Here is a 27,474-nt window from a genome sequence, read left to right on the forward strand (position 1 = left end):
AAAGACATGCAAATGCAAGAAAAAACATGCTGATGGGATCGGGAAGTGCACGGAGCAAGCCATCAGGGTCTGATGAGCAAAAAAAAATAAAAATGCGTTGCTGGAGAGCGTGCCCAGCCTGCTGCTATTTAAGAATAAAAAGCTCAGAGGCTGTAATTTAAACGTGCAGAGTAACACATTAGGCGGTTTTAAGAAGGGACTACTAAGCCTACTGGCCAATGAAAAGCCACAATTTACAAAGGACAAGTGCCCAGGATAGGGCAAAGTATTGGCAGGATTGGGAGGTGGCAGGCCCTGCAACATGGCACAGTAAGCAGGAGAAATCACTGTAAAATAGGCAACCAAAAGCAGCTTCCTCGCTCCTCATGAGGCAAGTTTAACAAACCCACACGACAGACGGATCAAAGGACAAGTTTAACTTTATTTTGGAAAAACATTTTCTTCTGTGCATTTCTCCATAACGTCCCCCCTCCCTTCCTAAGAGGTAAAAGGGATCTTGGGTGTAATTCTCACCTTCAATGAGCCCTGTGTGATAATAGTTCTGTGGATTGAGGGAATATCCTGGGCAAGGAGTTGGATTACCGATGGACAACGACACAAGATAACAAAATAAACAGAACAGATCACAAATCCAGCATTAACAGGCATAAGCTGCTGTAAACTGTGTGGAGAGAGGTGAAATGTTGGCAGTGAGGAGGGATTCTAAAGATGCACCACTCAAACAATCAAGTGTGTACAATGAAGAATGATTTTGTGCCAGAAATGGCCTGCCTGAGGACTGCTACAGAAGCATACTGGCACCCTTACAGTTTCACTTTTCACTGCATGGTATTCCCGGCCTGGTGAACAGCACCTCACCACAGATCTTGTGAGTTGAAGACCATCCCGGATCTCGCACTGAAGACTTCAACTACCACAGGCTACACAGTTAATCTCACCTTTTGGATGGTAACCGGTCTGAACCTAGGTGACTACCCAGCAAAGCAGAATCAGAATCTTCCAGTCTCACCATAAACAGTTTGAAAACACATTTTGTACCAACTATCATCATCATTTTGCAGGGTTTATGTTTTATCAGCTGAAAGAAGGCAAATAAAGTGCTCCTCTATACACAAATCAAAATGAAACTGAGCACCAAAATAACAGTGTGTGCAGCAGATCAGTCTTCCACATCTGTAAACAGCCGCACTGCTGCATAACATAGGACAATGAATTTACCTGCGACTAGGTCAACAAAAGGACATCTCAAACTCAAGGCAGATCTGGCAGAGCATCATGTTGCAGTATTCATTGACACCATAACTGATGGAAGGCTGCGAGTAACAGGGTGGAGAGTGGTGATTTTGTGCGGGCAGGCTAGGAACTCTAACAGGCATCTTTTCTCTGGTTACTCAGTACACTGGCCTAAAATCTAGCCGATTCAGAGAAACAGAGTTCCTCTAGCACCTACCTTTTTTGAAAAACAGTATTTGGCAAAAGATGTCCCTTTGGTGTTTGTACGTTTTGGCAGATGTGCCGAAGATGAGGTGCATAGGTAGCCCTGTCCCACTTCTCAGGTGATGGCACCAACAAGTAACCAATTCTGAGAACACCCAACAGTAACATACTCTCCTCCTTATCTTCCACCAATCCCCTCTCACCTCAGCGATCCCGAAGCAAAGCTTCGAACGGTCCGCATCCATTTATTTTACAGAAATCATAAAAGTACTTCAAAAACCGAGGGGAAAGAAAAATAGTAAAAAGCACATTCATTTTATGACACAAAGACAGACATGTCCGCGGGGGACAGGGCGAGGTGCCTCTTAAAAAGTTGCTAGAAAATCCCTCCTCTGAAACGTGTACTGAAATAGACACATTAAAGCAGAAGGGCACAGGAGACCACAAGCCGCTCCAGTACAATCTGACTTGGTAGACCATGTGCACTATAAACTCTAGGATTCAATAACTATTGTGCCCCATTTTTTTCAGGGACCGGAGCAGTAAGACTCAAACTTATGGAACCTCTGGCCACCTCACCACTATTTGGAACCATCAAGTTTTTTTTCCACACATATAAACACTCAGTGTGGGGTGCAAGCAAACAGCTGAACACTGCTTATCACTCCACAACAAGCAGGACAGACAGGAAACAACTTGGGTACCAACCAATAGTAAGAGGTTCTGATCTGCTAGTCAAAGACTACCTTATCTGCCCTTTGTTTACCCTGTAATGGGATAGCTATAGTGGTGCATTTCAACCTAACCATTCACAAACCTGGAACATTAGTTAAACTGCCACCCCAAATTCCAGCACCCCTTCCCAGCCCCTATTACAAGTGCTACGACTCTTCCCTCAATCACCCCCCTCCCCACAAAGCACTTGAATGCCACTCAGTCCCGAAGAGGACATGATTGCAGCTCAGCCTCCAGTGCAGAGTCTTGCATCACACTTGCGAGATGTTAGCTCCAGGTTGGGTCATAACCAGCCCAGTCACGACGAGGTGCCAGGAAGACCCGGCGGCCCCGAAAGAGGAAGCTGACGATGCCGCGGTAGCCGGCCCTCGGCACGCCAGACTTGAGGTCATCCATGACACCAAGGGCCTTGGCAAAGGCCTTGAAGGTATCACGATTAGAGTACTGCACCCGGACTGCCCCCAGCTCCTTGCGTTGGTTTCCCAGCAGCTCTTCCACCCGAACCTCGGGGGCATCATATACCTCTGCCAGGAAGGTCCGTTCAAAGTTCTCCTTCTTGAGGTAGGAGAGGTCTTGTTCTGTGAAAGGCACGTAGCGGTCATTCAGCTTTATGAACTTCAGATACTGGTCAAAGAACTGACCATGGCTGACCCCTTTGCGCCCAAAGGTCATGGTACGGGAAACCTCTGGACGGATGCAGGCCCGCTCCTTTCGCTGGTCTGGGTGGCGCATCCAGTCATCCCAGAAAGCCTTGGGCCATTTTGGCTCCAACTCTTCCCAGAGGTCAGCTAGCAGCAGCCAGCCGAGGCCTGGGAAGAAGTCTGTGCGGTAAAGAGCCTCTGGGTGCTTGTTGTCCACCATCTGCTCTTTCCCATTGTCATTCCAGGCTGACACACACCAGAGGCTGCTGTCATCACGCAACAGAGGGAAGGTGGCTGAGAAATACTCAAAGAAGTCTGGCGCTACCTCTAGGTCGTCCTCCACAACAATAGCTGCCCGGTATTTGAAGGTGCGGAAGACCTGACTAAGTGCCCAGCGATAGTGTCTAGCAATCTTGTAATAGCCTTGAAATTTGCGGTGGTCGGATGGGACCTGGAGGTCTGCCAGGTCAGGCTGCTTTATGTGTGTGACAGCATCACCATAGCCTGCGATGACCCGTGCGGTCTCCTCATGGCCACAATCCTGGCTGACAATGATAGGGAATCGTTCCTTGGAGGGCCGGTGCTGGATTAGCTTATCCAGGCAGCGCCGAACTGTGCTCCGGTCACAAGCAATGACTAGCACTGGAATGACCGCATTTTCAGACGGGCCCCAAGAAGCAGGTCTCTGTGGTATCTTGGTAGGGCCTTGGACAGAGTCTTCGTTGGCAGCCTGAGGCAAAGCGGCAACGGCAGCTGGTGCCCTGGCAGTGCCAGGTTTTTTACGCTGCCGGCTCCAGACAGCACTGTAATCATGAATTTGCTGTAGCAGGCTCTTCTGGCGCTCCAGCTCGGTTTCAGCGTCCTCTGCCAATCTGATCACCTCGTTGGTTAGGGCACCATGTTCATCAGACCCCGGCCTGGTCCAGAGGAAGAGGAGCAGCAGGGCGTTCCAGGCCACAAAGAGCACCACGCCCCAGAGGACCAGGTTGATCTTCCTCGGCATTCTTCGCACCTACGAATCAGTCTCACCTCACCTTCTTGGTGTCTCACAGGGTCAAGTGGCCCACAGCCATGGATCTGAAGGGAAAAACGAAACAGAAAACTATGGTTAGTGGCACAAATAAGTGCAACTGTGAAAAACCGCAACACTGATCTTGCACATCATCACGTTCAAAACATTTTGATAGAAAAACAAAAAGTAGCTCCAATGGCTTTTACCTCCTCACTACACAAGCTAGACGTAATCCACAAAAAATGTTCGAGGTCATAAACATATGATCGTCACCTACTGTTAAATTAAGCGAAGAGACTACTGGTAAGTGTACCTTTTGATCTCCAAACATTTGATTGAACCTGGTTGAAAGTAAGCTTATGGGGCACAAGCGGTCCCCTGAACAAGGCATCTCTTCGCATATCTACCTATGCTAGTGCAGAGGACGCCATTCCATGCAGATGTGGTTTATGCCCTGCTAGGTTTACTGGTGGGCCCGTGGACAGACCGAGATGCAATTATTTGTGCAAGAAAGTATGCTGCTTATTGGCTTCTACAGTAAAAGTATTATAAACAAGGCCTCATAAAGAGAGACAATTTTACGGTTAGCTGACGGTCATTAATAATAAAAACCATTAAGAAGATTACAAAAATGTAGACAATCCCTGGCAAGAGCCTTATGTTAGTTAGACTTCAAAATTATTGAAAGACTATAGCCTAAATAAAACTAAGCACCAATCCACATTTTTAGTAGCCAACGAGTCATAGGAGTGAGAATTAAAATGAAAAGTAGAACGAAAGAAAAAACATACACAGATGTATGCCTTTATTCAAGACTTAGCAGGTCTAGAAATAATATAAAATAAGGTTCGAAGACCACCACAATGACCCCCACCTTGCTCTCAGGATTAGCTCTTATCCTTGCCGTTTGCTGCCAATCAACGTATTCGCATGTATTTTCTCCAGGTGTGCACTCTTCTAGGGTGACCACCTCCCTCCAGGTCATTATGGACACTAGCACCAGTCCTGAACTAACCAGTTCCAAATCATTTATTTCTGGTTTGTCAGTCAAATAAGTTCAACAGAAGCAAAACAAGACTACTACACCTGGAAGGCATTAGGCTATATCACAAGGGCTAGAAACCTGGTCCTGAATAACCTGGAGGGTGTGGTAGGGGTCACAGTACTCACCCCATTCTCATTCCCCTGGTCAGCCCTCCAACCCACACATCAGTCATACACTCCATCGGCAAGAAGGGCAATAAAATATTTAGATTTCCAGCAAATTTAACAAACGTGATGCTAAAGTGAGCACTGGTTATGTCCCGCCTGCCCCGTTCCCTGCCCCTGGTACTCCCTTGCTCTTAATGGTTTCTCCTTGTGAGAGGATGGATCTTTCTTTCATTGGCACTCACATCCGAATATTTTTGGGAATTTAAAAACAAGTCTGCAATACTGGATTGGCCATTTGTGAGATTAATTATTGGAGTCTAAAAGATAGGCAGCTGGTTTCTGAGAGGAACACACCACTGCATAGCAGACAACCATACCAGGAAACATAGGAAATTACAATACCCTAGTACAACATAGAACAATGGGTACGATGAACCTAACTACATCACAAATGACCCCATATTTAAAGAAACCACAGCACCTTTCAAAACGTTTAAACTTTTTTTTAGACACCTCTCCACCCCCCACCCCCCTCCCACCCCCACCATCTCAGGCCATGGCCCTGCTGGTCCAATCAACCACATTCAATAACGTCTCACGCATGGCACTACTTGAACGCTAAGCTTAGAGAGGTACTCAAGGTCCGGCACTTCTTGGATCAGGAACTACTTGGACCAGCAAGCACAAGCAGTGTACATTTAATCTCCAGGCTGTATTTAAATCTTTGAGCACCAGGGTTCTAATGGGCTAGTCCCTCAGTCCCCTTGATGTTATTTAACATCTGCACGCGCCCTTTGTCTCAAGTTATCCGTTCATTTAACCACACCAAAAATCTTTTCTCTTGTGATTATGGGGCTCAAACAAGTTTTCAAGATTGTAGGTTAGGGGTTCTTAGAATCCCTCAAGTACTTGCTACACCATATGCAAGTCATGCTAAATTCCGTGTCAAGATTAGTTTCAACACTCTCCCCTTGTTCTTCGAGCTTGTTAGCCCTATTTTTAAAGCCATGTGCTACCCATTTCAAGCTGTCCTTGGTAAGGGCCCAAGTTATCAGAGAAAAGATTGCTCATTATGTGCCTTCTCACACTCCCTGGTCTGCAGGCAGTCGCCTCCTAGCTGTACAGAGAGCCTGATTGTGTCAAGTGCCTTCTCCCATCTGGCACCAAAACTCTAGAACTCTCTGCCTGCCCTTGAGTGACTAATGGATCATCTTCCTCTTTGCACAGCCTTGAAGACCTGGCTCTTCCCATTCACTCTTCGAGGCATCCTTGTTCTTTTCTACACTTACTGATGTAGTGCCAGGAAGGGAGACAAGGTCCAGTACTCGTTGGGCTAAACTGACCCCATCCACTGTCTCACCCTCAGCTCAAAGCCTCCACGTGAACTCTGTGGACTCCCTGAGCTCTTATTAAGAGGGAGTAGTTTAGGCTGGGGATATAAAACCGGTCACGAAAAAGTTATGTTAAGTCACTTTGAGAGCACGTCCACTCGCTCAATAGGCAACATCTCTGCGCTAGTGATCGATAAAGCTCAAACAAGACTGAATAAGAGGAAAGGAAAATATTTCAAATAGCCATGCTATTTTGTTTGTTTTGAAGATGGACAAGCTCTCACAAGCAGGGATGAAAAACAGAAGCTTATTCCAATGATATGGGTCTAAAAAGGCAAAGGAGTGACCACCACATCTAGCCTCTCTGTGCATTGGACATGGTAAAGCAGTGTAAAATACGGACATTGCCCCTTGTGAAAATTAAGTGATAAATAATCAATGACGCACTTTGAAGGTGCAAGCGCATAACCCCACCGGAAGCACACTGACCTGACAACGCCGGTATGGTGCATACATAGACAGCTAACAAATATGTGCAGTACAATAGGTCTCGCATTTATGAGAGTTTGAGCTATTAGCATCGTAAATGACAATGCCCGTTATGTATGTGCGTTTTTTAAATCAGATAAATAAAAGGCATTGTCTGCCAATGGCTTAAACTCTCGCAAATGCGAGACCTATTGCATAGCAAATGCATGCCATAACATTTTTTAAAAAAGAGTTAGCAGAGAGAGAGTGTCCTGCTAGCAACAGCAGCCTGGACAAAGCTATTTGAGGAAACAGTGCTTGGAAGCCGTAATTAAAGCCTACTGGGCAAAACATGTAACAGGGGGTTTCGTAATGGGAGGTTACAAAAGGAGACAAAGGCGGTACTAAGGAGGGACTACTACGCCCTTTGACCAATAAACAGCCACAGTCTACAGTGGACAATGACACAAGATAATAAATAAATGTGGGCAGAGAATTTGTGGAGCTTCGAGTCCAAACTCCAATACGGCATGCCTCACAGAGCAGCGCATGCGCTCCCCAGGCGCGACCTAAAAAAATACAGGCATAATAATTCGCTTTACTGTAAATGAGCTGTCAAAAAGTAGTACAAATCTTATGATTCGGTAAGCTATGCTCCAACGTGGACTATTATTTTGCACACACTCTGCATAATTTATCTGATATATATATATATATATATATATATATATATATATATATCTCAGATAAGAGGATTGGGCAACATATTCAGTTCTTAACACAATGCTACCTCTCAAACCCATGAGCAGGGAACTGAGCAGTGAAGCCAAGGACGACCACTACAGCTCACCTTTAAGTATTCGCCAATGCCAACGACGTTGACTTGTCTGGTCATCCAGAGGGAGGAGTCCAGGATGAAGCCCAGGTTGCGTGCGTGGTCTGTTGGCTTGGGGGCGGTGCCCAGGGCTGGGGGCCACCAGGAGTCGTCCCAGGCGGAGGGTGATGGTCCTAGGATGAGGTCTTCCGTCTTGTCTGAGTTCAGTTTCAGGCGGCTGTTCTTCATCCACTCAGCGACGTCTTTCATCCCTTCGTGGAGGCTGGTTCTGGCGGTGTCGGGGTCTCTGGTGAGGGAGAGGATCAGCTGGGTGGCGTAGGAGATGATGTTGAGGTTGTGTTGGCGTGCGATGGATGCGAGAGGTCTCATGTAGACGTTGAAGAGGGTGGGGCTGAGTGATGATCCTTGCGGGACGCTGCAGATGACTTCGGTGGCCTCGGAACGAAACGGGGGGAGGCGGACTCTCTGTATTCTTCCAGCGAGGAACAAGATGATCCACTTCAGTGCCTTCTCTTAGATGCCGGTGTTGCTGAGGCGTTGGACTAGGGTGCGGTGGCAGACAGTGTCGAACGCGGCGGAGAGGTCCAGGAGGATGAGTGCTGCTGTTTCCCCGTTGTCGAGAAGGGCTCGGATGTCGTCGGTGGCTGCGATGAGGGCGGTCTCGGTGCTGTGGTTGGCTCTGAAACCCGACTGCGAGGGGTCGAGGGATCCATTCGTCTCGAGGAAGGCGGCAAGCTGTCTGTTAGCGATCTTCTCGATGACTTTGGCAGGAAAAGGGAGGAGCGAGATGGGGCGGAAGTTTTTGAGGTCTGTGGGGTCCGCTGTTGGTTTCTTCAGTAGGGCGCTGAGCTTGGCATGCTCCCAGCTCTCTGGGAAGGTGGCGGTGTCGAAGGAGGTGTTGATGACGTCTCGGAGTTGGGGTGCGATGGTGGAGTCGGCCTTGTTGAAGACGTGGTGGGGGCAGGGGTCAGTCAGAGATCCGGAGTGGATGGTGTTCTTCGTGCGGGCTGAGTCTTCGGTGGTCACTGCGGTCGAGGTGCGGAGGGTGGCGGTGGGGTGCGTTGGTTTGACTGTTGGGTGCGAGGATGGTGCACCGAAGCTGTTGTGGATGTCGGCAATCTTGCGGTGGAAGAACGAGGCGAGGGAGTCGCAGAGATCTTGTGATGGGGTGATGTCGTTGTTGCCGGTGCTGGGGTTGGAGAACTCCTTGACGATGCTGAAGAGTTCCTTGCTGTCGCGGGCGTTGCTGTCCAGTCGATCCTTCAGATATTTCTTCTTGGTGGTGCGGATGAGCTGGTGGTGCTTGCGGGTGGCGTGTTTGAGGGCGGTCATGTTGTCAGTAGTCTGGTCGAGGAGCCAGGTTTTCTCGAGGGTGCGGCAGGTCTTCTTGGAGTCCTTGAGTTCGTCGGTGAACCAGGGGGCCTTCTTGCTTCTGGGTTTGCTGGGAGGGTTCTTCAGTGGTGCAAGATCGTTGGCGCAGGCGGTCAGCCACTGCGTGAAGTTGCGGGCTGCTTCGTTGGGGTCCGGTGTGCTGGCAGGTGGGTTCCGGCTGAGGGAGGTGGTGAGTTGGTCGGCGGTGATCTTGCTCCAGCTTCTGTGAGGAACCTGCTGTGGGTGGTGGTGGGTAGTGGTTTTTCTGAAGCTGAAGTGGACGCAGCTGTGGTCTGTCCAGTGAAGTCCGGTGGAGTGGCTGAAGGCAATGTGCTTGCTGGATGAGAAGACGGGATCCAGCGTGTGGCCGGCGTAGTGGGTGGGGGTGTTGACCAGTTGCTTGAGTCCGAGGTTGGCGAGGTTGTCCAGCAGGGTGACGGTGTTGCAGTCCTTGTTGTTCTCCAGGTGGAAGTTGAGGTTCCCTAGGAGGATGTAGTCGGCGGAGGGGAGGGCGTGTGGGCTGATGAAGTCCGTGATGTCTTCGCTGAATTGTGTGCGTGGTCCCGGGGGTCTGTAGATGAGGGTGCCTCTGAGGGTCGTCTTTGGGTCGGTGTGAATCTGGAAGTGGAGGTGTTCGGCGGCGGTGTAGGTGTCGTCGGTCGTGATGCGGATGGTGTTCTTGTGGACGATGGCGATGCCTCCCACAGTCTGGTTGACGCGGTCCCTCCTGATGATCTTGTATCCATCCGGGATGGCGATGGCGATGTCGGGGGCTGAGGAGGCGTTCATCCATGTTTCAGTGAGGAACGCGACGTCTGGTGATGTTGTGTCGAGCAGGTTCCAGAGTTCGACGGCGTGTCTGTGGACGGAGCGGGTGTTGAGCAGGATGCACTTGAGGTCGCTGCTGGGGTTTGGCTTGGCGGGCGCGGTGCAAGTTTGGAGGCAGGTGCACTTGCAGGTTGTGCAGGTGAAGGGTCAGTGGAAGCGTTTCGGGGCGGCCCGGCAGCAGGTGGGGTTCCGCCCGGTATTGAGTCGGTTGAGGGCCGCGGCGTCGTAGGTTTGGCGGGTCGTCTTGCGTCGGTGGGGGCCAGGGGTCCTGGCGCTGGACGCGGGCCAGGCCCGGACAGGCGCAGACGGGCTTGCCTTTGGTGCGCCTTCGACACACAATCGGCGCGCCCGCTGTGCGTTTGCCACTCTGCCATATATGGAGAGTGGGGGGGGGGGGGCGGAGCGAGGGAGGAGCAGCTGGGAGGCGGGGCGGCGAATGGGAAGGGCGGAAGAGGGAAGGGGGCGGGCCGCAGGGGGGCAGCGGCGGGGAGGGGGGAGGTGGCGGGAAACGAGGCAGGGCACAACAAGGGGCAAACAGAGGGAGATATACACCAAATTGAAACAAGGAGCAAGAATAATACAACAAGGGGCAAACAGGGGGAGAATTACACAAAAATTAACCAAATAACAAAATTTACACAGGGATAAAACAACGCTGCGCAAACAGGGCAAAAGCAGCAGTAGCAGTCGAGGGCCAGGAGCACAGCGGCGGCACTCGGTGGGAACGGGGGGCAGCCTGGGCTCACTCTCAGAGAGTGTGCGCGGTGCGTGGGGTGACCTGCCCAGAGGGCACTACACAGGGAAATGACACTACACAGGGAAACCATGAACCAAAATGTTGTTGTTTATAAACGTTTCATAGATGACATCTTTATTTTGTGGGAGGGAAGTGTGGAAAGTGCAACACGTTTTACTGAACAGCTAAATGAAAATTCATTGAATCTCAAATTCACCTGTAATACAAGCAGGGAGAGCATACAATTCCTGGATGTAGAACTGTTTGTACAAAATGACCCAATACAAACACGCACCTATCGCAAACCCACTGCGGGTAATGCGATCCTTCACGCAAATAGTTTCCACCCGACACCACTCAAACAGTCCATCCCCTATGCGGAATGCCTCAGGATGACACGCAACTGTAGCACCAGTGAAGGGCTATCCGAAGCAAAAAACAATCTATTCACGAGATTGAAAAAGAGAGGGTACACTGACAAAACCTGTAAGACTGCCGAATTAAAGTGCAGCACAAAAAACCGACATGACCTACTGTTCCCAGAGGTAACAGAGTCATGAGCCATAGCACAAGAAAGACAAACCCCTAGGTTAATCACAGGCTTCAATCGCTACCAAGCCAACCTTAGAAAAATACTCAGAAGGCACTGGCCGTTGGTCCGAAATGACACAACCATAGGGAATCAAATGGGTGACAAACCATTAGTGTCCTTCAAAAAAGTCAGATCCATGCGTCAACAATTGGTACGCAATGCCCCTGCTATATCAAAACAAAAAAACTGGCTTCAATCACAAAAAGGTTTTAAGAAATGCACAAAATGCAAGGTCTGCAGTCATGGTAGCAACACAACAAGTATCACAATACCCTTCAGAAGACAACCCTACTCCATCAGAGAGCATTACACATGTAAGACGGAGTACGCCGTATATGTACTCACATGTGTATGTGGCAAACAATATGTAGGGTCCACAATCCACCCAGTGCATGTTAGAATCCTGCAACACCTAAGGGCAATCACGAATAAGGATCCTGCTTACCCAGTAGCACGACATATCCATGAGGTTCATGAAGGAGACTCCAAAGGTCTGACATATTTTGTCATAGACAGTATCCCCTAAAATGTGAGGGACGGAAATCGCAAGCTTGCGTTACGCCGCCTAGAATCCAGATATATCATTTTACTGAATTCTAAGATCCCCTCAGGGCTCAATGCTGATGAAGCCCTAAGTGTCCACATCTAGTGCAGTCTTCCCCCACCTGAGTACCCTAAATAACATCCACCCAGATTGCGCCATCACTGTAAATAATTTACACGACTTGTCACATGTAACAATTTACACCCGTCAGCCACACTGAAACCTTTACCTGAGTACACATACCGCAAACATTGTTAAGTATGATCACTTCAACCCCCCTTGACACATTGTCAAATATACACATTAACTGAGCAAATGCGCACTAGCGCTGTATAACGTCTTCAATTATTGTGTAGAATGTGGGCTAGAGCTATAATTAGTACAGGGACTTACGAGTTCACCAAACCAAGGAAGATACACACCTTGCAGACAAACGCAGTTTGTAGCTTACCGGCAGTTTGAGAAGGAACTGGGAACGCTGCAACATGTTCTGACTCTGCCACTAGGCCAGCAAACCGATCGTCGGTAAGCCCGAACCCTTTTCATCACTCGCTCCATAAACTAGACCCTATCACGTGTGTGTCACATTCCTCTCCCGAGATACGCCCAAACCTCCATGACGCCTGGGGAGACACTACGGATGTAATCACTAGAAATCTGACAAGCGGGAAATGTAATTATGACAATACATGAATCGAAGCAGTATGTGTTATAAACAACGAGTGTGGCAAATGTAATGTAATGATTTGATTTAACTCAAGTGGTTCTAAACATGCTGTGAATGTTTATATAAGTGTGAATATACGTGACATTTAGTAGTTAACAAACCCGCCAAGTGTTGTAACAGGCATATTAACAGTCACGTCAACACGAGGGTGTAACCACGTCACCGTGGCAACAAGTAAATGCCAATCAGTTATGTTAATTATGACTCATGTGACAGTGTAACATGTATATAAAGCGCACTATTCAGTGGTCAGATGTTAGTGAGCAAGGCGGGAGTAGCCGCCGAAACGCGTCTGAGCAGAAGCTGATTTAAGAAATAAAAACCCTTGAACTAAGATACACGGAGTCAGCGCCTTCTTTGATGGTCAAGATTGGTTTGGTAGATATAGATATATATATATATATATTTATATTAAGCTCACACAACACTCTAGGGCCCAGATGTTAGCACCCTGTTTGATCCCATTGCACAATTTCTTTGAAGTCTTTTTTTTGGTACTCAATTGCCTGCTCTGTGTATTTTACAGTAATAGGACTACCACAAGGACTCGTCTGTTTCACAAATAAACGATGAATTATTATAGATACCTAAAAAAAATAGTTAAGAGGAAATTTGAGCATAGAGTGTACCCAAGACACTGCCTCTTGCCTCTTCCCTCTTCCCAGAGGCTCTTATGAACAAATGTCCAGTATCTGCGTTCAGATCTGCACAAGCTCTACAAAAGTAAGGCAAAATCTAATCAGATGTGATACCAGGGAGAAGTCAGTGGAGATAAATGGGTGTTCAAAAGGACAAAGTACAAAGAGACATAAATAGGACTACCCGTTTCCGTTCTTACTGATTTTTACAGATAAATACAGACAGAAAACAATGTGTTCCTGTCTGAATTTATTTTTAATAACAGAAAAATATTGAAAATGGTGCTTCTTGTGTTAAGCTCTCCATGCTGCCTTTTATGAACTCTAGGCAACAGCTGAGAGGCAGATCGCATGGAAGGTTAAAGTACAGGATGAGATTTCCTTAAATACAGGCATATGTTAACATATATTTGTAGTATGATGAGAATATGTTCCTGTGAGCATACTATTTTCTTATACATGGCTTCTTAGTTTTCCAAAATGTGACCGGCATCCATGTTTGAGTGCAGGCCAAAGAGTTATATAAACTCAGAAATATACCATTTTACAGCTACATTTATTCTTGAAACACAAAATAAATATGTATAAATACCATTAGGATGGCCAAAATACATGTGAATAAATACAGATGGAAATGTTAAAATATATACACCATAAAACCGGGAGCCCTAATAATAAACGAGCACTGGCAAACCTAATTTGTCAGGTTGTAATGTACCAACAAATGTAAACTGAGGAATTCAAAACTGGGTTACATGTATTGTATGTACAAATGTTTACCCTATTAAAGCCTATATTACTGACTTGGTCAATGCAGGGAAAAAGTAAAAAAAATTCAGTAAAAGAATACTTGTGGGAGAAAATAAGCTGGATGTGACAAACCGCATAGTCGGGTTTCCAGATTTAGAATAATCCCCAATGCATTCTAATAACAAGGCACTTCCTAGAAGACGGAATGATTTGTTGCCAGCTGATAGGAGGTGAAAGTAATTCTCCTATGGGTGGTACCAAGCCAAATCCACTTTGCATATTTTAAAGAACTGATAAAAACCTAGGTTACCTAGTCCATTGCATTGTCTAGCCAGAACTAAACAGTGAAGTTTACCAGACAGATCGGCCATTATTATGAAAGATATAGAAAGGTCACATACATGCTACTGTGGGGGTCGTTTATAACATCTGGCAAAGATCGCCAACCTTTTCTATAAGAGCTACTTATTTTCAATTAAATTCATCCTGAGCTACTAACAAAATGACTAGTTACAACAGTGACCACGTCAGACAAGATTTAATTACAGTTCAGTTCATGACGGTTTACAGTGACTGCCTTTAGTGCATCTGCCATGGTAATCGGCAATTTCCCTGCATTCAAAGACAGGTCAAATTTGAGGTTTGCATTAAGAGGGAACTTGGTGTTTACTTTTATTTTGGTGACTACAACGTGAGAGAATTTAGGTGACAATCCTGCTCAGTAGCCATGTAAGAGGAGAGGGTGTAGGATATTATCTTTTCTAGCACAAAACAAAAACGGTGTTGTAATTTCAGAATACATCAGAATGAGAACAGTAGAAAATGAAACTTTTTTGGGTAATTCTGAAGTGTGGTGAAAACAAATATTTTAATACAATCAAAACAAATCAATACACTTGGTGATGACACTTCCACACCGTCATTTGGGCGCAGTAAAACTGTGGGTGTAAATGAAATTGCCATTTTCAAACGGAAATGCGAGGTCCTTAATGGCAGTGCACGATCACACAATGCATACTACACACTACTTCACTCTACAATGCTCTGGTCCTCTTTATTTCCTTCCACTCGATGCCATGCCACAACACTCCACAGTAAGGAACTCTACGACATGGCTCGCAACTCCACACCCCTCCACAACACACACCACTATTCTAGGTCAATCCAATCGATCCACATCTACTCCACTCTTCTCAACACCAATGTACCCCCACACTACTCGACGCCAATCTAGCCCACTCCACCTCAATATAACCCCCCTGCCCAGTAAACCCCCACTCCAGTACTATGCCATAGTATAATCTACCCAATGTACTCTACCCCACCCCGCAAAATCTACCCCACTCCACCCCACTATGCTATAGTATAATCTACCCAATCTACTCTACCGCACCCGCTAAAATCTACCCCACCCCACCCCACTAAAATCTACCCCACACCACCCCACCCCACTAAAATCTACCCCACTAAACTCCAACCCACTCCACCCCACTAAACTCCAACCCACTCCACCCCACTAAACTCCAACCCAATCCACCCTACTAAAATACAACCTACTCCACCCCACTAAAATACAACCTACTCCACGCTACACCACTCCAATCTACCCCTCAAACGTTTATGCATGCTGCACAGCAGCCACACTGGTATACAGCATGACTAAAACACATTACCAATAGCTCTTGCATAGGAATTGTCAATGCTTGGCTGCCTTGGTCGATACAAGCAGGAGCCATTCAACTAAGTTCCTCTGTAGTTTTTCCCCCAGAGTTCCTGATACCAGGGGGCACTGATGACTGCAAGGGGGGGAAAATGGCTATGGAAATAACAGGAATCACAAGTGAGAGCATCAGGGTGGCATTAGAAATAAAGAATTAATTTGGATTGCCAATTCTTCCCAGTATTTCATCCATAAGCTCTCCTAGCTTGAAAAAAATGAGGTAGTAAGGAGTCTGTAAGGTTAAAAAATTATTAGCATTAAGGAACAGTAATGGATTTTTAGGAATCAGGGAAAGGGGTAGTAAGGAATTTAAGGGCCACGGATGGCTAGTGTTAGCAAGGAAAGGTAGAAGTTAGGAGTAGTATAGGTTTGCAAGATTCAGGAAAGGGTGGCGTTAAAAAGTTGTAATTTTTTATGGTTCAGGGATGAGCAGCTGTAAGGGTAGCAAGGAGTTTATAGGGCTCATGGAAGGGTAGCATTACGTGGTAGTAAGGGTTTTTAGGGATGATGGGCAGAGTGAAGGGGTAGCATGGGTTTTCAGAATCCAAGTCAAGTCAAGTCAATAGATTTATATAGCGCGCTACATACCCAGAGGGTCTCAAGGCGCTTGAGGAAGGGTGGGGAGTTACTTGTCAAATATCCATGTTTTGAGTTGCTTTCTGAATGCTAGGTGGTTCTGAGTAAGGCGAAGGTGAGTGGGAAGTGAGTTCCAAGTTTTAGCTGCTAGGTAGGAGAAGGATCTACCTCCCATGGTGGTTTTGTTGATGCGAGGTACAGTGGCAAGGGCTTGGTTGGAGGATCGTAGCTGGCGGGAGGGGGTGTAGAAGGATAGTCGTGTGTTGAGGCATTCGGTGGAAGTGTAATTAAAAAATACAGTATAGTCAATAAGTAAATTAAACATTATATTAATTATGCTTTTTTTTAAATTCAATCAATATTAACCTTTGCAAGCCAAAGCGCTTTAAAAAAAGTCTCAGCCCACACATCGCAAAACTAGGAACCAGAAGTAAAAAAACAAACGTATTCTCTCAAGGAATGCCTTGCTAACAAATAATTCTAACGTTTTATGTAAAGTTGTGGAGGTGGCTGGGACTGCAATACAGCAACACATTCCTAAGGAGGGATTGACCTCCTTCCATCTGTGCTGCTGCCAGAGAATAACAAACATCAGCATTATCTAATTATCTATGAGAGGCACAGCATTGCACTGGCATGTGTTTGACCTGAAGGTCAAGCTGTGTTGTCTCAAGAGCTACACTTGATAAAGAGTTCTGCCTCACAACTAGATGAGCAAATTATTAGAGCTTTAGGAGGGTGGCAGGCACTTAGTGGAAGCAGACAACTTCCGCCAAAATCTAAACATTTACTCCGGTCTACCAACAGAGTGAAACGAATGCCTTCGCTTCAGCCAGCGCGGTCGTCACCGAGGGCTGAAAGGTCGGTAGTGGAGATGTGTTTTCTACTCATAAGTGAAACAACTTAATCCATGTTTTGTCACAACTAATACAGAGCAAAATGACCATAATTCTGTATATTCATTTATACACCATAATGCAAAGCACACTGCAGCCCGAGATGTGTCAGAGCCACTGTAAGCAAGGTCCCAATGGTGTTCAGTGACTGGGGTCTCCTTCCTAATGTTGCAGAATGTACCACAGAGGAACCAGAGCTGGACAGTAGAATAGGGATTAGAGAGTGGTCTCTCTAATCCCTATTCTACTGATGCAAGTAGCTCAACAGGCTTGACATCTGCCCCTTTGACTTTATTTCACCATTATAGATGCCTACAATAGATGTGGTAATAGAGCTTCACCCTCAGGAAATCCCACACGACTTCTGCCATCAAGAATTGTTGCTGTGAAGCTTGTGTGTGATCCTGAAAGCAGTTACACGAGATACCTACAACCTCCCAAGTAAGAAATTCACAATTTATAACTCAGCTCGAAACGCAATATCTATTTCATGCATATGCTACACTAGGACATACACTCAATACCAGTTTTGGAATAAAAACATGCCAAATTTTTGGCACAGCACCCCGAGCAGACATGCCAGTAAGGGGCAATTGGTGGTGCAACAGGTATTACAGTAAGTGAAAGAAGGTCCAGATTCATACAGATGACGGGAGTCAAAAGGATGGTTTAGGTGGTCCCGGCAGGATCATGCAAGCTCCCCAAAGCAACTCTGGCAGGTGAAAAGGTAATTGCCTTACTTGGTCTTCATATTATAGTAGACTTCTTTGTGGCACCAGAAACCGTGCCGGCCATCTTGGTTTAGGGCAAATGATGGGTTTAGCGCATTAAACCCATTGCTCTTAGCAGTACCGCAGCCATTTTGGCACAGTGTTAGATCCATTTGCCATAACCACCTTCCACTGTACATGAAAAAGAGGGGCAAAGAAAGACAAAGGGACAAAACGATTCAAGCTAGTCTAGTAGTTTGAGTGGAGTAGCCACAGAGACACTAGTGCACTGACACAATAACTGTGGCCGGCCACTCAAGTTAGTCTTCCTCAAAATAGAATGTGTGACAATATAATCTGTGAGAGTACAGCAATTCCCTGGAAGGGGACGCTAGCTGCTCCAAGGATACACCTAAAGCTGTATGAGAGCATGACAAAACAAGCCAATCTATCGCATGGCCGACCCCCAAGCTGGCAGTCCGCAACTTGGGAATTATAATTGACAGCACTCTGTCTATGAAAGATCATGTAGCCAGGGTGACGGGTACCTGCTACAGCATAATGCGCTGCCTCAGAAAGATCTTTAGATGGCTCCCCATTGAAGCCAGAAAACCTCTGGTGCAGGGCCTTATCATTAGCCATCTTGATTATGGAAACGCCTTATACCACGGCTTGAATGGGGACCTATTGGCAAAACTGCAAATTTTGCAGAATACCGCGGCCAGACTAGTGCTGGACATGCCGCCTACAACTGCTTCATCGCCGTGTCTGGAAAAGTTACACTGGCTTCCCATCCGGCAAATAAGCCAATTTAAGATCTTGTGCCTGGCCCACAATGCGCTGTACAACAAAGGGCCTCGCTACCTCCAAAAAAAACTCAACTGGTATGTCCCGAAAAGGCCCTTAACCCCTCCCCTGCTGATGACGGAACCGCTCCGTCATCAGCTGCGCTGTGCTCATGACGGAGCGGTTCCGTCATGGCCCGCCCGACGCTCCTGCGTGGCGCGAATTCTGCGCCTGCGCAAATTCCGCGCCTGCGCTGAGCGTTCTATTGAGCGGGCAGGGCCATGACGGAACCGCTCTGTCATGAGCGCAGCGCAACCGACGGTGGTGACGGAGCGGTTCCGTCACCAGCATGCGCCCGCCGCTCTTCCGCCCCGCCCCCTTAGCACTGCGGCGGAATAGTCGCCGCAGTGAAGGGGATAAGGTCCAGTAATACGTTTTTACTGACAACCCCATGCGCGCACCTCTAGGTATGGACAGCGCTCTTTTTCCTACCTTGCCCCGACACTTTGGAACAAACTGCCCTCGCACCTTCTTTCCATTGTGGAGCACCAGCAATTCCGTAAAGCACTGAAAACCTGGCTTTTCCCAAGTAGGACCCCCTTGTTGTCTAAGCTGCTCTTTTTACTGTCATTTCTCTTTCTGGTTTCTTATGCTGCAAGCGCCTTGAGACCTTGCGGTGATAAGTTGGGCTATATAAGAACCTCTGACATTGACATTGACATGGCTGCGTTCCCGCGTTTACATCTGCACGCGTTTGCAGCACTCTTCTTTCTAACACGGACTAGGAAACAAAACAGGAAAAATGTGGTCACCCACATTGCGAGACACTCCAAACAGACTGGCCGAACCAAACACAATGGGACTGGCAACAAGGCCAGTAGCTGGAAAGGGCGGACCCATTACACCCATGCTCTGTAGATGGTCCAACATGCAAATGACACCAATTAGTAATGGCTTAAAAGAGAACAGACAAAGGCCATCTGTGCAAGCATTCACATACAGATGACACAACGGAGAATAATACAAAAATCAGTTCGCGCTATATAAAACTTTATAAATAAATATGTATGCATGGGCATTTTTCGTGAAGAAAAGGCTTGGGCACACCTAAAGTAGTCCCTATGCCAGTCCTTACAAACCTGAAAGCAGACGTTCTCCATTTACAGACTCATCTGTGGAGAAGTGTGGCTCAATGGTTAGAGCGGCAGACCCTGATGCAGAGGTTCAATTCCCGCCTCGGCGGGTCTTGGGCTCAATTTTCCCAGACCTGATAATTCTCGCCTCGGTGCCTTGTCTAATCATGGGTCCCACTCTGTGACTATGGGCAATAGCTTGCTTAATCTCCACAACGGCCCCAGCAGCGCTTGGATGCCTGGCTTCACCTTGGGGGTGCCCAGGAGTGGACATCTCACAGGAAAGCCAGGAAGGGTTCCACAGCGGTATGAGTGCAGCACCGGGACGCCCAGTTGCTGAGGCAGCCGTGCGCTTTACAAGTACAACTACATTTACAATTACATCTCCACCAACATAACTGTTCAGACTCTCTGCAAGTTCACAAAGAAGTGAAATACTCACCTAATGTGATCCGCCTTTAGTAAACCATGCAACTTGCCTCCACAGGTAGTGGTACTTTCGAATTAAGTTCATGGGATACAAAATCTACTACCTACATAAAACAGCACCTGATTAATACAGCAGAAAGAGGACTCAATAGTACGACCAACAAAAAGAAAGAAAAAGAAAAGCATTGGCAAAGCCAATAGGTCTAGTATTAATGTGCCAAATCCTGTGAAGACAGGCATTCACAGATGTTGTTCATTTGCACTGAATGGACTAATGTTTATTGCATGGTGGGTAGAGGGGGACTAGAGAGGGCGTTGCACGGAGCACTCCAGCATCAAAATGCTAATTTGCCTAAGGCATTAAAAACCTTTGCACTGTCGTCTTACAGTGTACATCAATGTAATTCATAGATGAGAATTGTGTGTTCAACCACAGTTCCAAATAGGAGGAGACCTTCCCCCCCCCTTTATCCAAAACTAAGTAAAGATCTTTATTGAAATCAGTGGGGGTCTCCGCAAGGGCGCAGTTAAAGCTTGGTGAGTTGGGGGCACCCTGGGAGTGTTGTATGGTTTTAGTAAAGTGGTGGAGGCGTACATCTCTATTGAGACCCCAGGTATAGGATAGTCTAAAGGGATGTACAGGGAGACTACAGGGCTGTGTGCTGCCAGGTCTCAGGTAGAGTGAGCTAGGCCTCCAAGGATGGCTAGGGTATCTCACTGTCAAGAGCGTTCCTTACCCGAAGGCAAGGACACCAGGGTCAGGAGCAGTCCCCTCTGCACTAACATACTGCTCTGTCTGTCTCCTCCCATGTGCAGAGGTAGGAGAACGCAGGAAAGCCTGCTTACTTTTTAAAAGAACTTCCACTCTTTTTCAGAGGGTCTCTAAAATAGTGCAATTGGATGGGATGCCTCAGTGGTGATAAGCAGCAGTTGACAAATCCTATTTGATTGAAAAGCGTTCTTACATTCTTGCTTTAGTGAAAGCCTTCGAAGGTGAGGAAGCTTTTGTCGAAGAGGGTTGCAAATGCCACAAATCACATCCTTGTGTTATATTTAGGACGCAAGTTATGGATCTGCAAATGAAGGCAGATAGGATCGAATAGTAAGGTACTCCTCATTTTAACAGGCAGGCGGCGTATTTTAGCGGAGTGAACAGACTCGGACTGTACCAGACCCAGGAGGTCTGGAAGCCTCCACGTGCTTCTCACCGGATGTGCTTCTTCCTCAGAGTCAAGGCCTTCTGGTCGCTAACAGTGGCCCGGTGCTGCTGGAAGCGAGGTGGCTGTGGGGCAGTCGTGAAGATCATAGACTAGGATGTGAGGTGAGAGCCGGGGTCGGAGAGGATGCGCGAGATAAGCAGGGGACACTATGGGAGGGTCAGGAAGGCATAGATGACTTCGGATCACAAGGTCACTTCTTGTTGCTGCCTCACCATCACCTTTGTAATGACAACCTCCAGAGAAAGGGGGTGGCGGCTCGCACCACCAACTGGGCGAAAACCTCAAGCTGTAAACTCTAGCGTGGCCCACTTTACATTTTACGCTACACTACTGTTGCATATATAGTAGGTAGTGTGTTCTATTTCTATAAGGGCCCTGAAAGTAATTAAGCTGATTTGACTATGCCTTTTTGTCAGGTGTACATCTAGATCACAGCGACTGGCAAGAATTAACCAACACAATAGTAACAACCTAAGAGAGGTAGGTATTCATGACTGGGGATGAAGCTCCCTTACCATTTCAACACAATGCCATTAATGAACCAAAGGACAAGTCAGGGGTCTTCTGCACCCTCGATGTGGGGGACGTTTATAGGTCTCGGCTAGCGTAGGCAGCGCACATGTGCAGTCTCGCTGGTGAGATTTAACGACTCCGAGTAGCAAGGGTTAACCCCGCCCCTCTTCTCCATTGGCTGGACTCCTGAACGACGTCCAGCCATTGGAGAAGAGGTCTCAGTGTTGTCATTCTCTCGCTGTAAGCACCGTCCTTTTCGGATTGGTAGGCGTTTTTAAGTTTGTTCTACCCTCTTCTCCATGGGCTGAAATGGTAAACAACAAGTCAAAAACAAGGCCGTTGTTTACATTCCAGCCAATGGAGAAGAGGGGAGAAAGAAAAGCAAGCCCCCCAGTCTGAAAAGGACGGGGCTTAATTCCTTCCTGTTTACCTCATCCTCGTTGCCTCCTCTCCCCCACCCCTCTTCTCACCTCTCTCCTCTCCTGTCTCCTGGGCTCTCCCCCTCCCGTCCTGGCCGGTGCGCTCCCTGGCTGCCGGTGCTGCTGGGCTCTGTATGTGCCCGCCTTCTGCCGGCTCCTCCTCCCCCGTTAGCCCGGCAGAGAGAGCGCCAGCCCAGCCACCGCCGCCAGCCCAGCCTGAGCTGCCTGCACGCCGCCCAGGCTCTGAAGCGCAGTCCCGCGCTCCCACTATGGTGCTACTTCTCGAGCGGGAGAGCAGTGGGGCTGCGTCCATTGCTGGTCGCGTGGTGAGGGGTTTTAATTAATTATAGCAGATGGATGAGTTCGGGAGGCCGCAGGTTTCAGGCTCTTTCCCGTAGGCTGTTCTGGCGCCAGGTCGGTCAGTCCTTCTTTCGAGGATGGGGCCGCCGTGAATTATGCGAAGTAGAATAGAGGCATTTGTGCTTCAGGCAACAGGAATTTACAATGATGTATTTGGATGACTGCATTGGCACTGCGAGCCTTCTTAATTTAAACGAGGACTGCTTAAGTTCACGTGCCTTTTCATGCATCATTTAACGTTTTTTCGCACACGGTTGGTCTTGTTAAATTGTGGTATTGCGGGTGAAGCACCAACGTACAAGCTGTTCCTCCGCTCACCTCCCGCCACATTTACAACATACATTACGGTAATGCATGAGGGAAACATGTTGGAATAGAGCTCAGCCTCCCCACCCTAGGCGATGCAACGTGCATGATCTTTTGCTACTGAGGAGAGTGTGCAACACTGCACAATTCATGAAAGATTTGAGCCCTCATCAATCCTGCTCTTCTATATTATCTGCATCCTCGCTCTTTCAAAATGCCTCACAACTCCAGCTTTCCTCTTTCCATACATCACTAGCAAGGTGCTCATGTAAAGCGCCTCAATACCTTCGGGTCGAGTTCGCGCTACATAAATCTGCAATACAAAACACAAAGCAAAACGCAAGGTTGATTTACCTGTAACGTTTTTAATCATATCCCGTTTTTACATGTCCTTTCAAGTATTAGTATGACAAAATATATACGCTACTGTTGGGACCAAGGCTTTCATGGTAAAGAGTTGTTAAACAGTTTAAAGCTGTTGTGGCACTTTTGGCTAGAATTTTTTTAATTGTATTTCCACTTTGTCATTTTATACAGAATCATAAATACCCATGATTTTGGTACAGTAATTCTAGAAACGCCAAGGCAAAACGACGCGTTGCAGCAGCAAGAGCCAGACCCTGTTCCCCATTTTTGTTTAAGTTGAGGGGTATCCGAATACACTTCCGGGCTAGTCGTAAAAACATTCCGGTTCGTAGATTTTTTTGAAGGCGTTGACTTCCGGTGAACGCAGCTTTCTTCCGTGTTCTGTTTACACCATGGCACACTGTTCACTCAGGACATGATCCTAGACATTCGGGTACGGGTGGGCATAGCTTCTACGTTTTTGCCTTGCTTGCCTCTCTGTAAATTGACTGGAGACGGGTAGGGTTTGTGGGGTTTGTCGTCTCCGGTCGATTTACAGAGAATCGCTGAACCACATGAAATTGAATTTCATTTGGCATCCTACCTTAGACGACTTTCTAATAGCGGTAGACAACACAGCGTCCTTTAAAACGCCGTAGTCAAGATCCACTTCCCGCATCCAGCGGTCGTTACTTCTCATTCCCAAGAGAAGGTTTCAAGTGTGAATTTTCAGGGGGTTTTTACCAGCAATGAATTGTTTGGTCCTGATGACGGTCTACATGACGACAGCATCATAGACCGAAACGTCGACACTCATCATCTCCATCAACGTTTCGTTGGAACAAGCTCACAACCATTGTTTATTAATTATTCTGGTTGTTTGTCGTAATTATCAGGAGTTGATGCTTAGTTTTGAACTGATGTGTTTATGTTGCTTATACCTCTGTTCATAACTTTTTTTGCTCAAATTCATTTCTTCACATGTCTCCCCATATTTCTATTTGTGAATTGTACTACTAAACCTATAACATTTCTTATGAATACATTTTTATTCTTTCTGTGTATCTTTCTCCTTCCAGTGATTTATTCTATTTTTCTGATTTTTCTTCACACGTGATATCTTGTTGATACACTGGAGTGCGATAATCCGAATACGACTCCCAACTGAGTATATTCCCAAGTCCCTTGTAGCACCCCTTTGACCTTAATAAAAAACATTACCACAAATAGCGCTATTATGTGGTTCTACTGATGGGCACTCCAATGGCCATTTTAATACACATAACTAACCAGACAATACAAAAAATCACAAACTCTTCAGGGAAGTAAGTGCACTGACTTACGTTCCGATCCCAAAGGGTCCACCCCACCCCTCCAGGCACACACCCACACCTCCCTCGGACACCTTGGCGGTGTTCGTGCCTGAGCCGCCTCTGCTCTGAAGCCCGGTAATACACGGTAGCCAGCCAGCTTCGGCTATGGGCCCAGGGAGTCTGGGGGGACGGGGGTGTCGCAGGCTCCCCTTTGGTCTGGAGTGGGTGAACGTTGGTCATGTCTGGACCACTGAGGGGCACCCGTTCATCCACCCCATGTTAGTCGCTGCGCCTCTGCGTGTGTGTGGGGCTCTGTGTGTGTGTGTGTGTGTGTTGCTCTCTGTGTGGGTGCAAATGCAATAGGTCTCGCATTTGCGAGAGATTAAGCTATTGGCATTGTAAATGACAATGCCATTTATTTATGTTTTAAAAACATAAACAAAAATAATGTCATGAGCAATGCCAATAGCTCTAACTTTAACGCCTTAACCACAGTGGTTTTTCCGCCGCTGTGCGGGTGTTCTACAAAGTGGGCGGGGCTCCGTTGGCAGGAACGGGTTAACAAAGATGAGACCATTGCATTATAAATGCTTGTTATACAGAGCCCGTACTGAACAGATGTATTTTAAGGTGCTCTTAAATGTGCTGGTAAAGGGACAGGAGGCTCTGCTCTCACAGTATTGAAGCCTGGACTCATGCCAGATTTCCCGATTGCACAGTGCCGCCACTAACTACGTGGGTACCGGATTATTCTTTTTTTACACAAAAAGTTAAAGGTTTGAATAGAATTTCTTTGAGAAGCTACATAAGTGCGCAGAAATGTATTTTAATTTCATTTTGAAGTGCTTCCTACCTCGAAGGTGTTGAAGTGTTTTGCCAAACACCGTTGACTACGCTTCACCTCAGTTAGCATAAGCCCACCTACAGAGACTTCAATACCAAACGTTTACAGCACAGCCCCTTCAACACCCCAAACCCTCGCTCTCAATCGCCAGTGTCTGCGGTGTGCCCCTCATATGGCTGTTCCCGCAGCACGTGGTGTGAAACGGCATTTCTTCACGCCAATTCACGTCTGATCTGTACTACTACAGAAGTGAAATGCGTCAACACTTCCAAAATAGAATTACAATACAAATACAATAGAATACAGCAAAGTTCATTTTTGTTTAAACAGGACATAAGTCATGGTTAAAAAAAAATGTGCACATCTGATGTCGAAAAAGGTTGTTGCTCGTGTTCCTTGGAGGCAGACCACTTTTGAAGTGCGAATGAAATGTAAATTACGCAAAAACGGCTTTGACTGCATGGCTATCGGTTGTGCGTTGATCCTTCTTACTGATGAATGCAAGTTAGTGTAACTGCAGTGTGCTTTATCAGGAAGCTTGCCAATTTTTAAAGTCATATCTATTTCGTCCGACATGTATATGTGGATGGTGAACATCACTTCTGACTTCATGACCATAATGTATACGAGTCACTAGTTCCCAGCACAGTTTATCCCCTTCATGAAGCCCTCTGAAACCAAGGTATGGGGCGAGGATGCCATCCACAAACAAAAGGAACCCAGCAGACAACCTTCTTATGATGAGTGCAAGATGTCCGCTGTGTATTACAAACGCACTACGACTTCGAGTGGTAGGAAGCCATCTACGCCCCTCTCATCCTTGCCCACTTTAACTGGACACAACAGGTTAGACAATACACTAAATACAATTCGATTATAGGTCAATATAAATCAAACCGTGCTTAAACTCGAACATACACACCTCTGATAATGCAACCCACTTATATTGTATCACAAAGACCCACGAGCAACTTTCATACCACACCTCCGTTCTATGCATAGTGCATACAGTATCCGCTCGGCTGAGGTACCTCAAGTCTGCAGCAACACTTGATTTCACAGTGCTTCAATCCATTTGTGACTGCCAGTTCTGAGGCCTGTTCAGTAGCACCCCTGAGCAATCCAGTGTTTGGACTCTCATACACTGTGCTAAAAGAATCTCTCCTGTTACTGTGTGTGCTATCACAATGCTTAAGATTCGTGCGGAAAGGGTGGCGTCCATATACCCTGCAGCTGCTATTTTGATATTTACCCAACAGCCTGACAAATATCTTCACAGCTATCCAGTCCTGAGACACTCCACTTAACATCTATTTCCTGTTACTGGTCCTGCTGTGAATAGTAAGCAAAAAGGAAAATGCTACTTACCAGTATGCATCTGTTCTTGGCATGTAGAGCTGCAGATTCGTACACTTTTGCAATAGATCGCCACCTGGTGTTGGGCTCGGATGATTGCAGGTTGTTGTCTTAAAAGAAGTCTTTGAAGTCACACGATAGGTGACTCCTCCCTTGGACAATACTGCGCATGGTCATCGCTTATTGCCCAGTTTCAAACAGATTTTTGTTATGCATACATTTCCTAAACAAAGTAGTTACTTACCTTGGGTAATGATCTATCTGGTTGATACTCTAATTGCAGATACCTTCCCTTGTGAAAAGTCCCCTAGCATCAGACTGAATCTGGAAATGTAAAAGCTGTTCTCCTGTGGCACAATGCGGCTCAGAGCAGACAGTTCGGCTACAGAAGGGAGTGTCAGAACCACATGTAAGCACCATGTCTGCTGCTGTCTGGCCATCTATGCAGTCAGACACAGAGCGTATTAGCAGATCAGGTTGACCAGTGAGCAGATCTCTAAATTTGGGACATTAAAAAAAAAAAAAGGTCAAGTTCACATTATGGGGAGGGTCAGTGAGGAATCTTTAGTGACATTATCCTCTAGAAAGATAGTTACCGAAGTTAAGTAACTTGTACTTCGAATAGATGCTTCTAACCACATGGTCCGCACCTTCGGAATAGATATCATAGCAGTACCTCTCAAGGCAGGGTCCGTTATTAGACAAACCAAAATGTTCTGTAGGATCAAGCGGGCAAAATGCCACTCTAACG

General features: G+C 46.8%; 1 protein-coding gene across 5 annotated transcripts in view; it reads right to left on the reverse strand.

Moving 5' to 3' along the window:
• Positions 1 to 401: 401 nt before the first annotated feature.
• Positions 402 to 27,474, reverse strand: part of MGAT1 (alpha-1,3-mannosyl-glycoprotein 2-beta-N-acetylglucosaminyltransferase) — a 186,639-nt gene continuing 159,566 nt past the window's right edge. For all 5 annotated transcript variants that reach the window (XM_086924456.1, XM_086924454.1, XM_086924458.1 and 2 more), the window contains one exon: positions 402 to 3,890. In XM_086924456.1, the coding sequence (XP_086780582.1) occupies positions 2,440 to 3,816 (1,377 nt within the window). In that variant the 5' untranslated portion in view covers positions 3,817 to 3,890 and the 3' untranslated portion in view covers positions 402 to 2,439. The remainder of the gene's footprint in view (positions 3,891 to 27,474) is intronic.

This window comes from Lissotriton vulgaris, chromosome 5 (assembly GCF_964263255.1).
Source record: "Lissotriton vulgaris chromosome 5, aLisVul1.2, whole genome shotgun sequence".
Lineage (NCBI taxonomy): Eukaryota > Metazoa > Chordata > Amphibia > Caudata > Salamandridae > Lissotriton > Lissotriton vulgaris.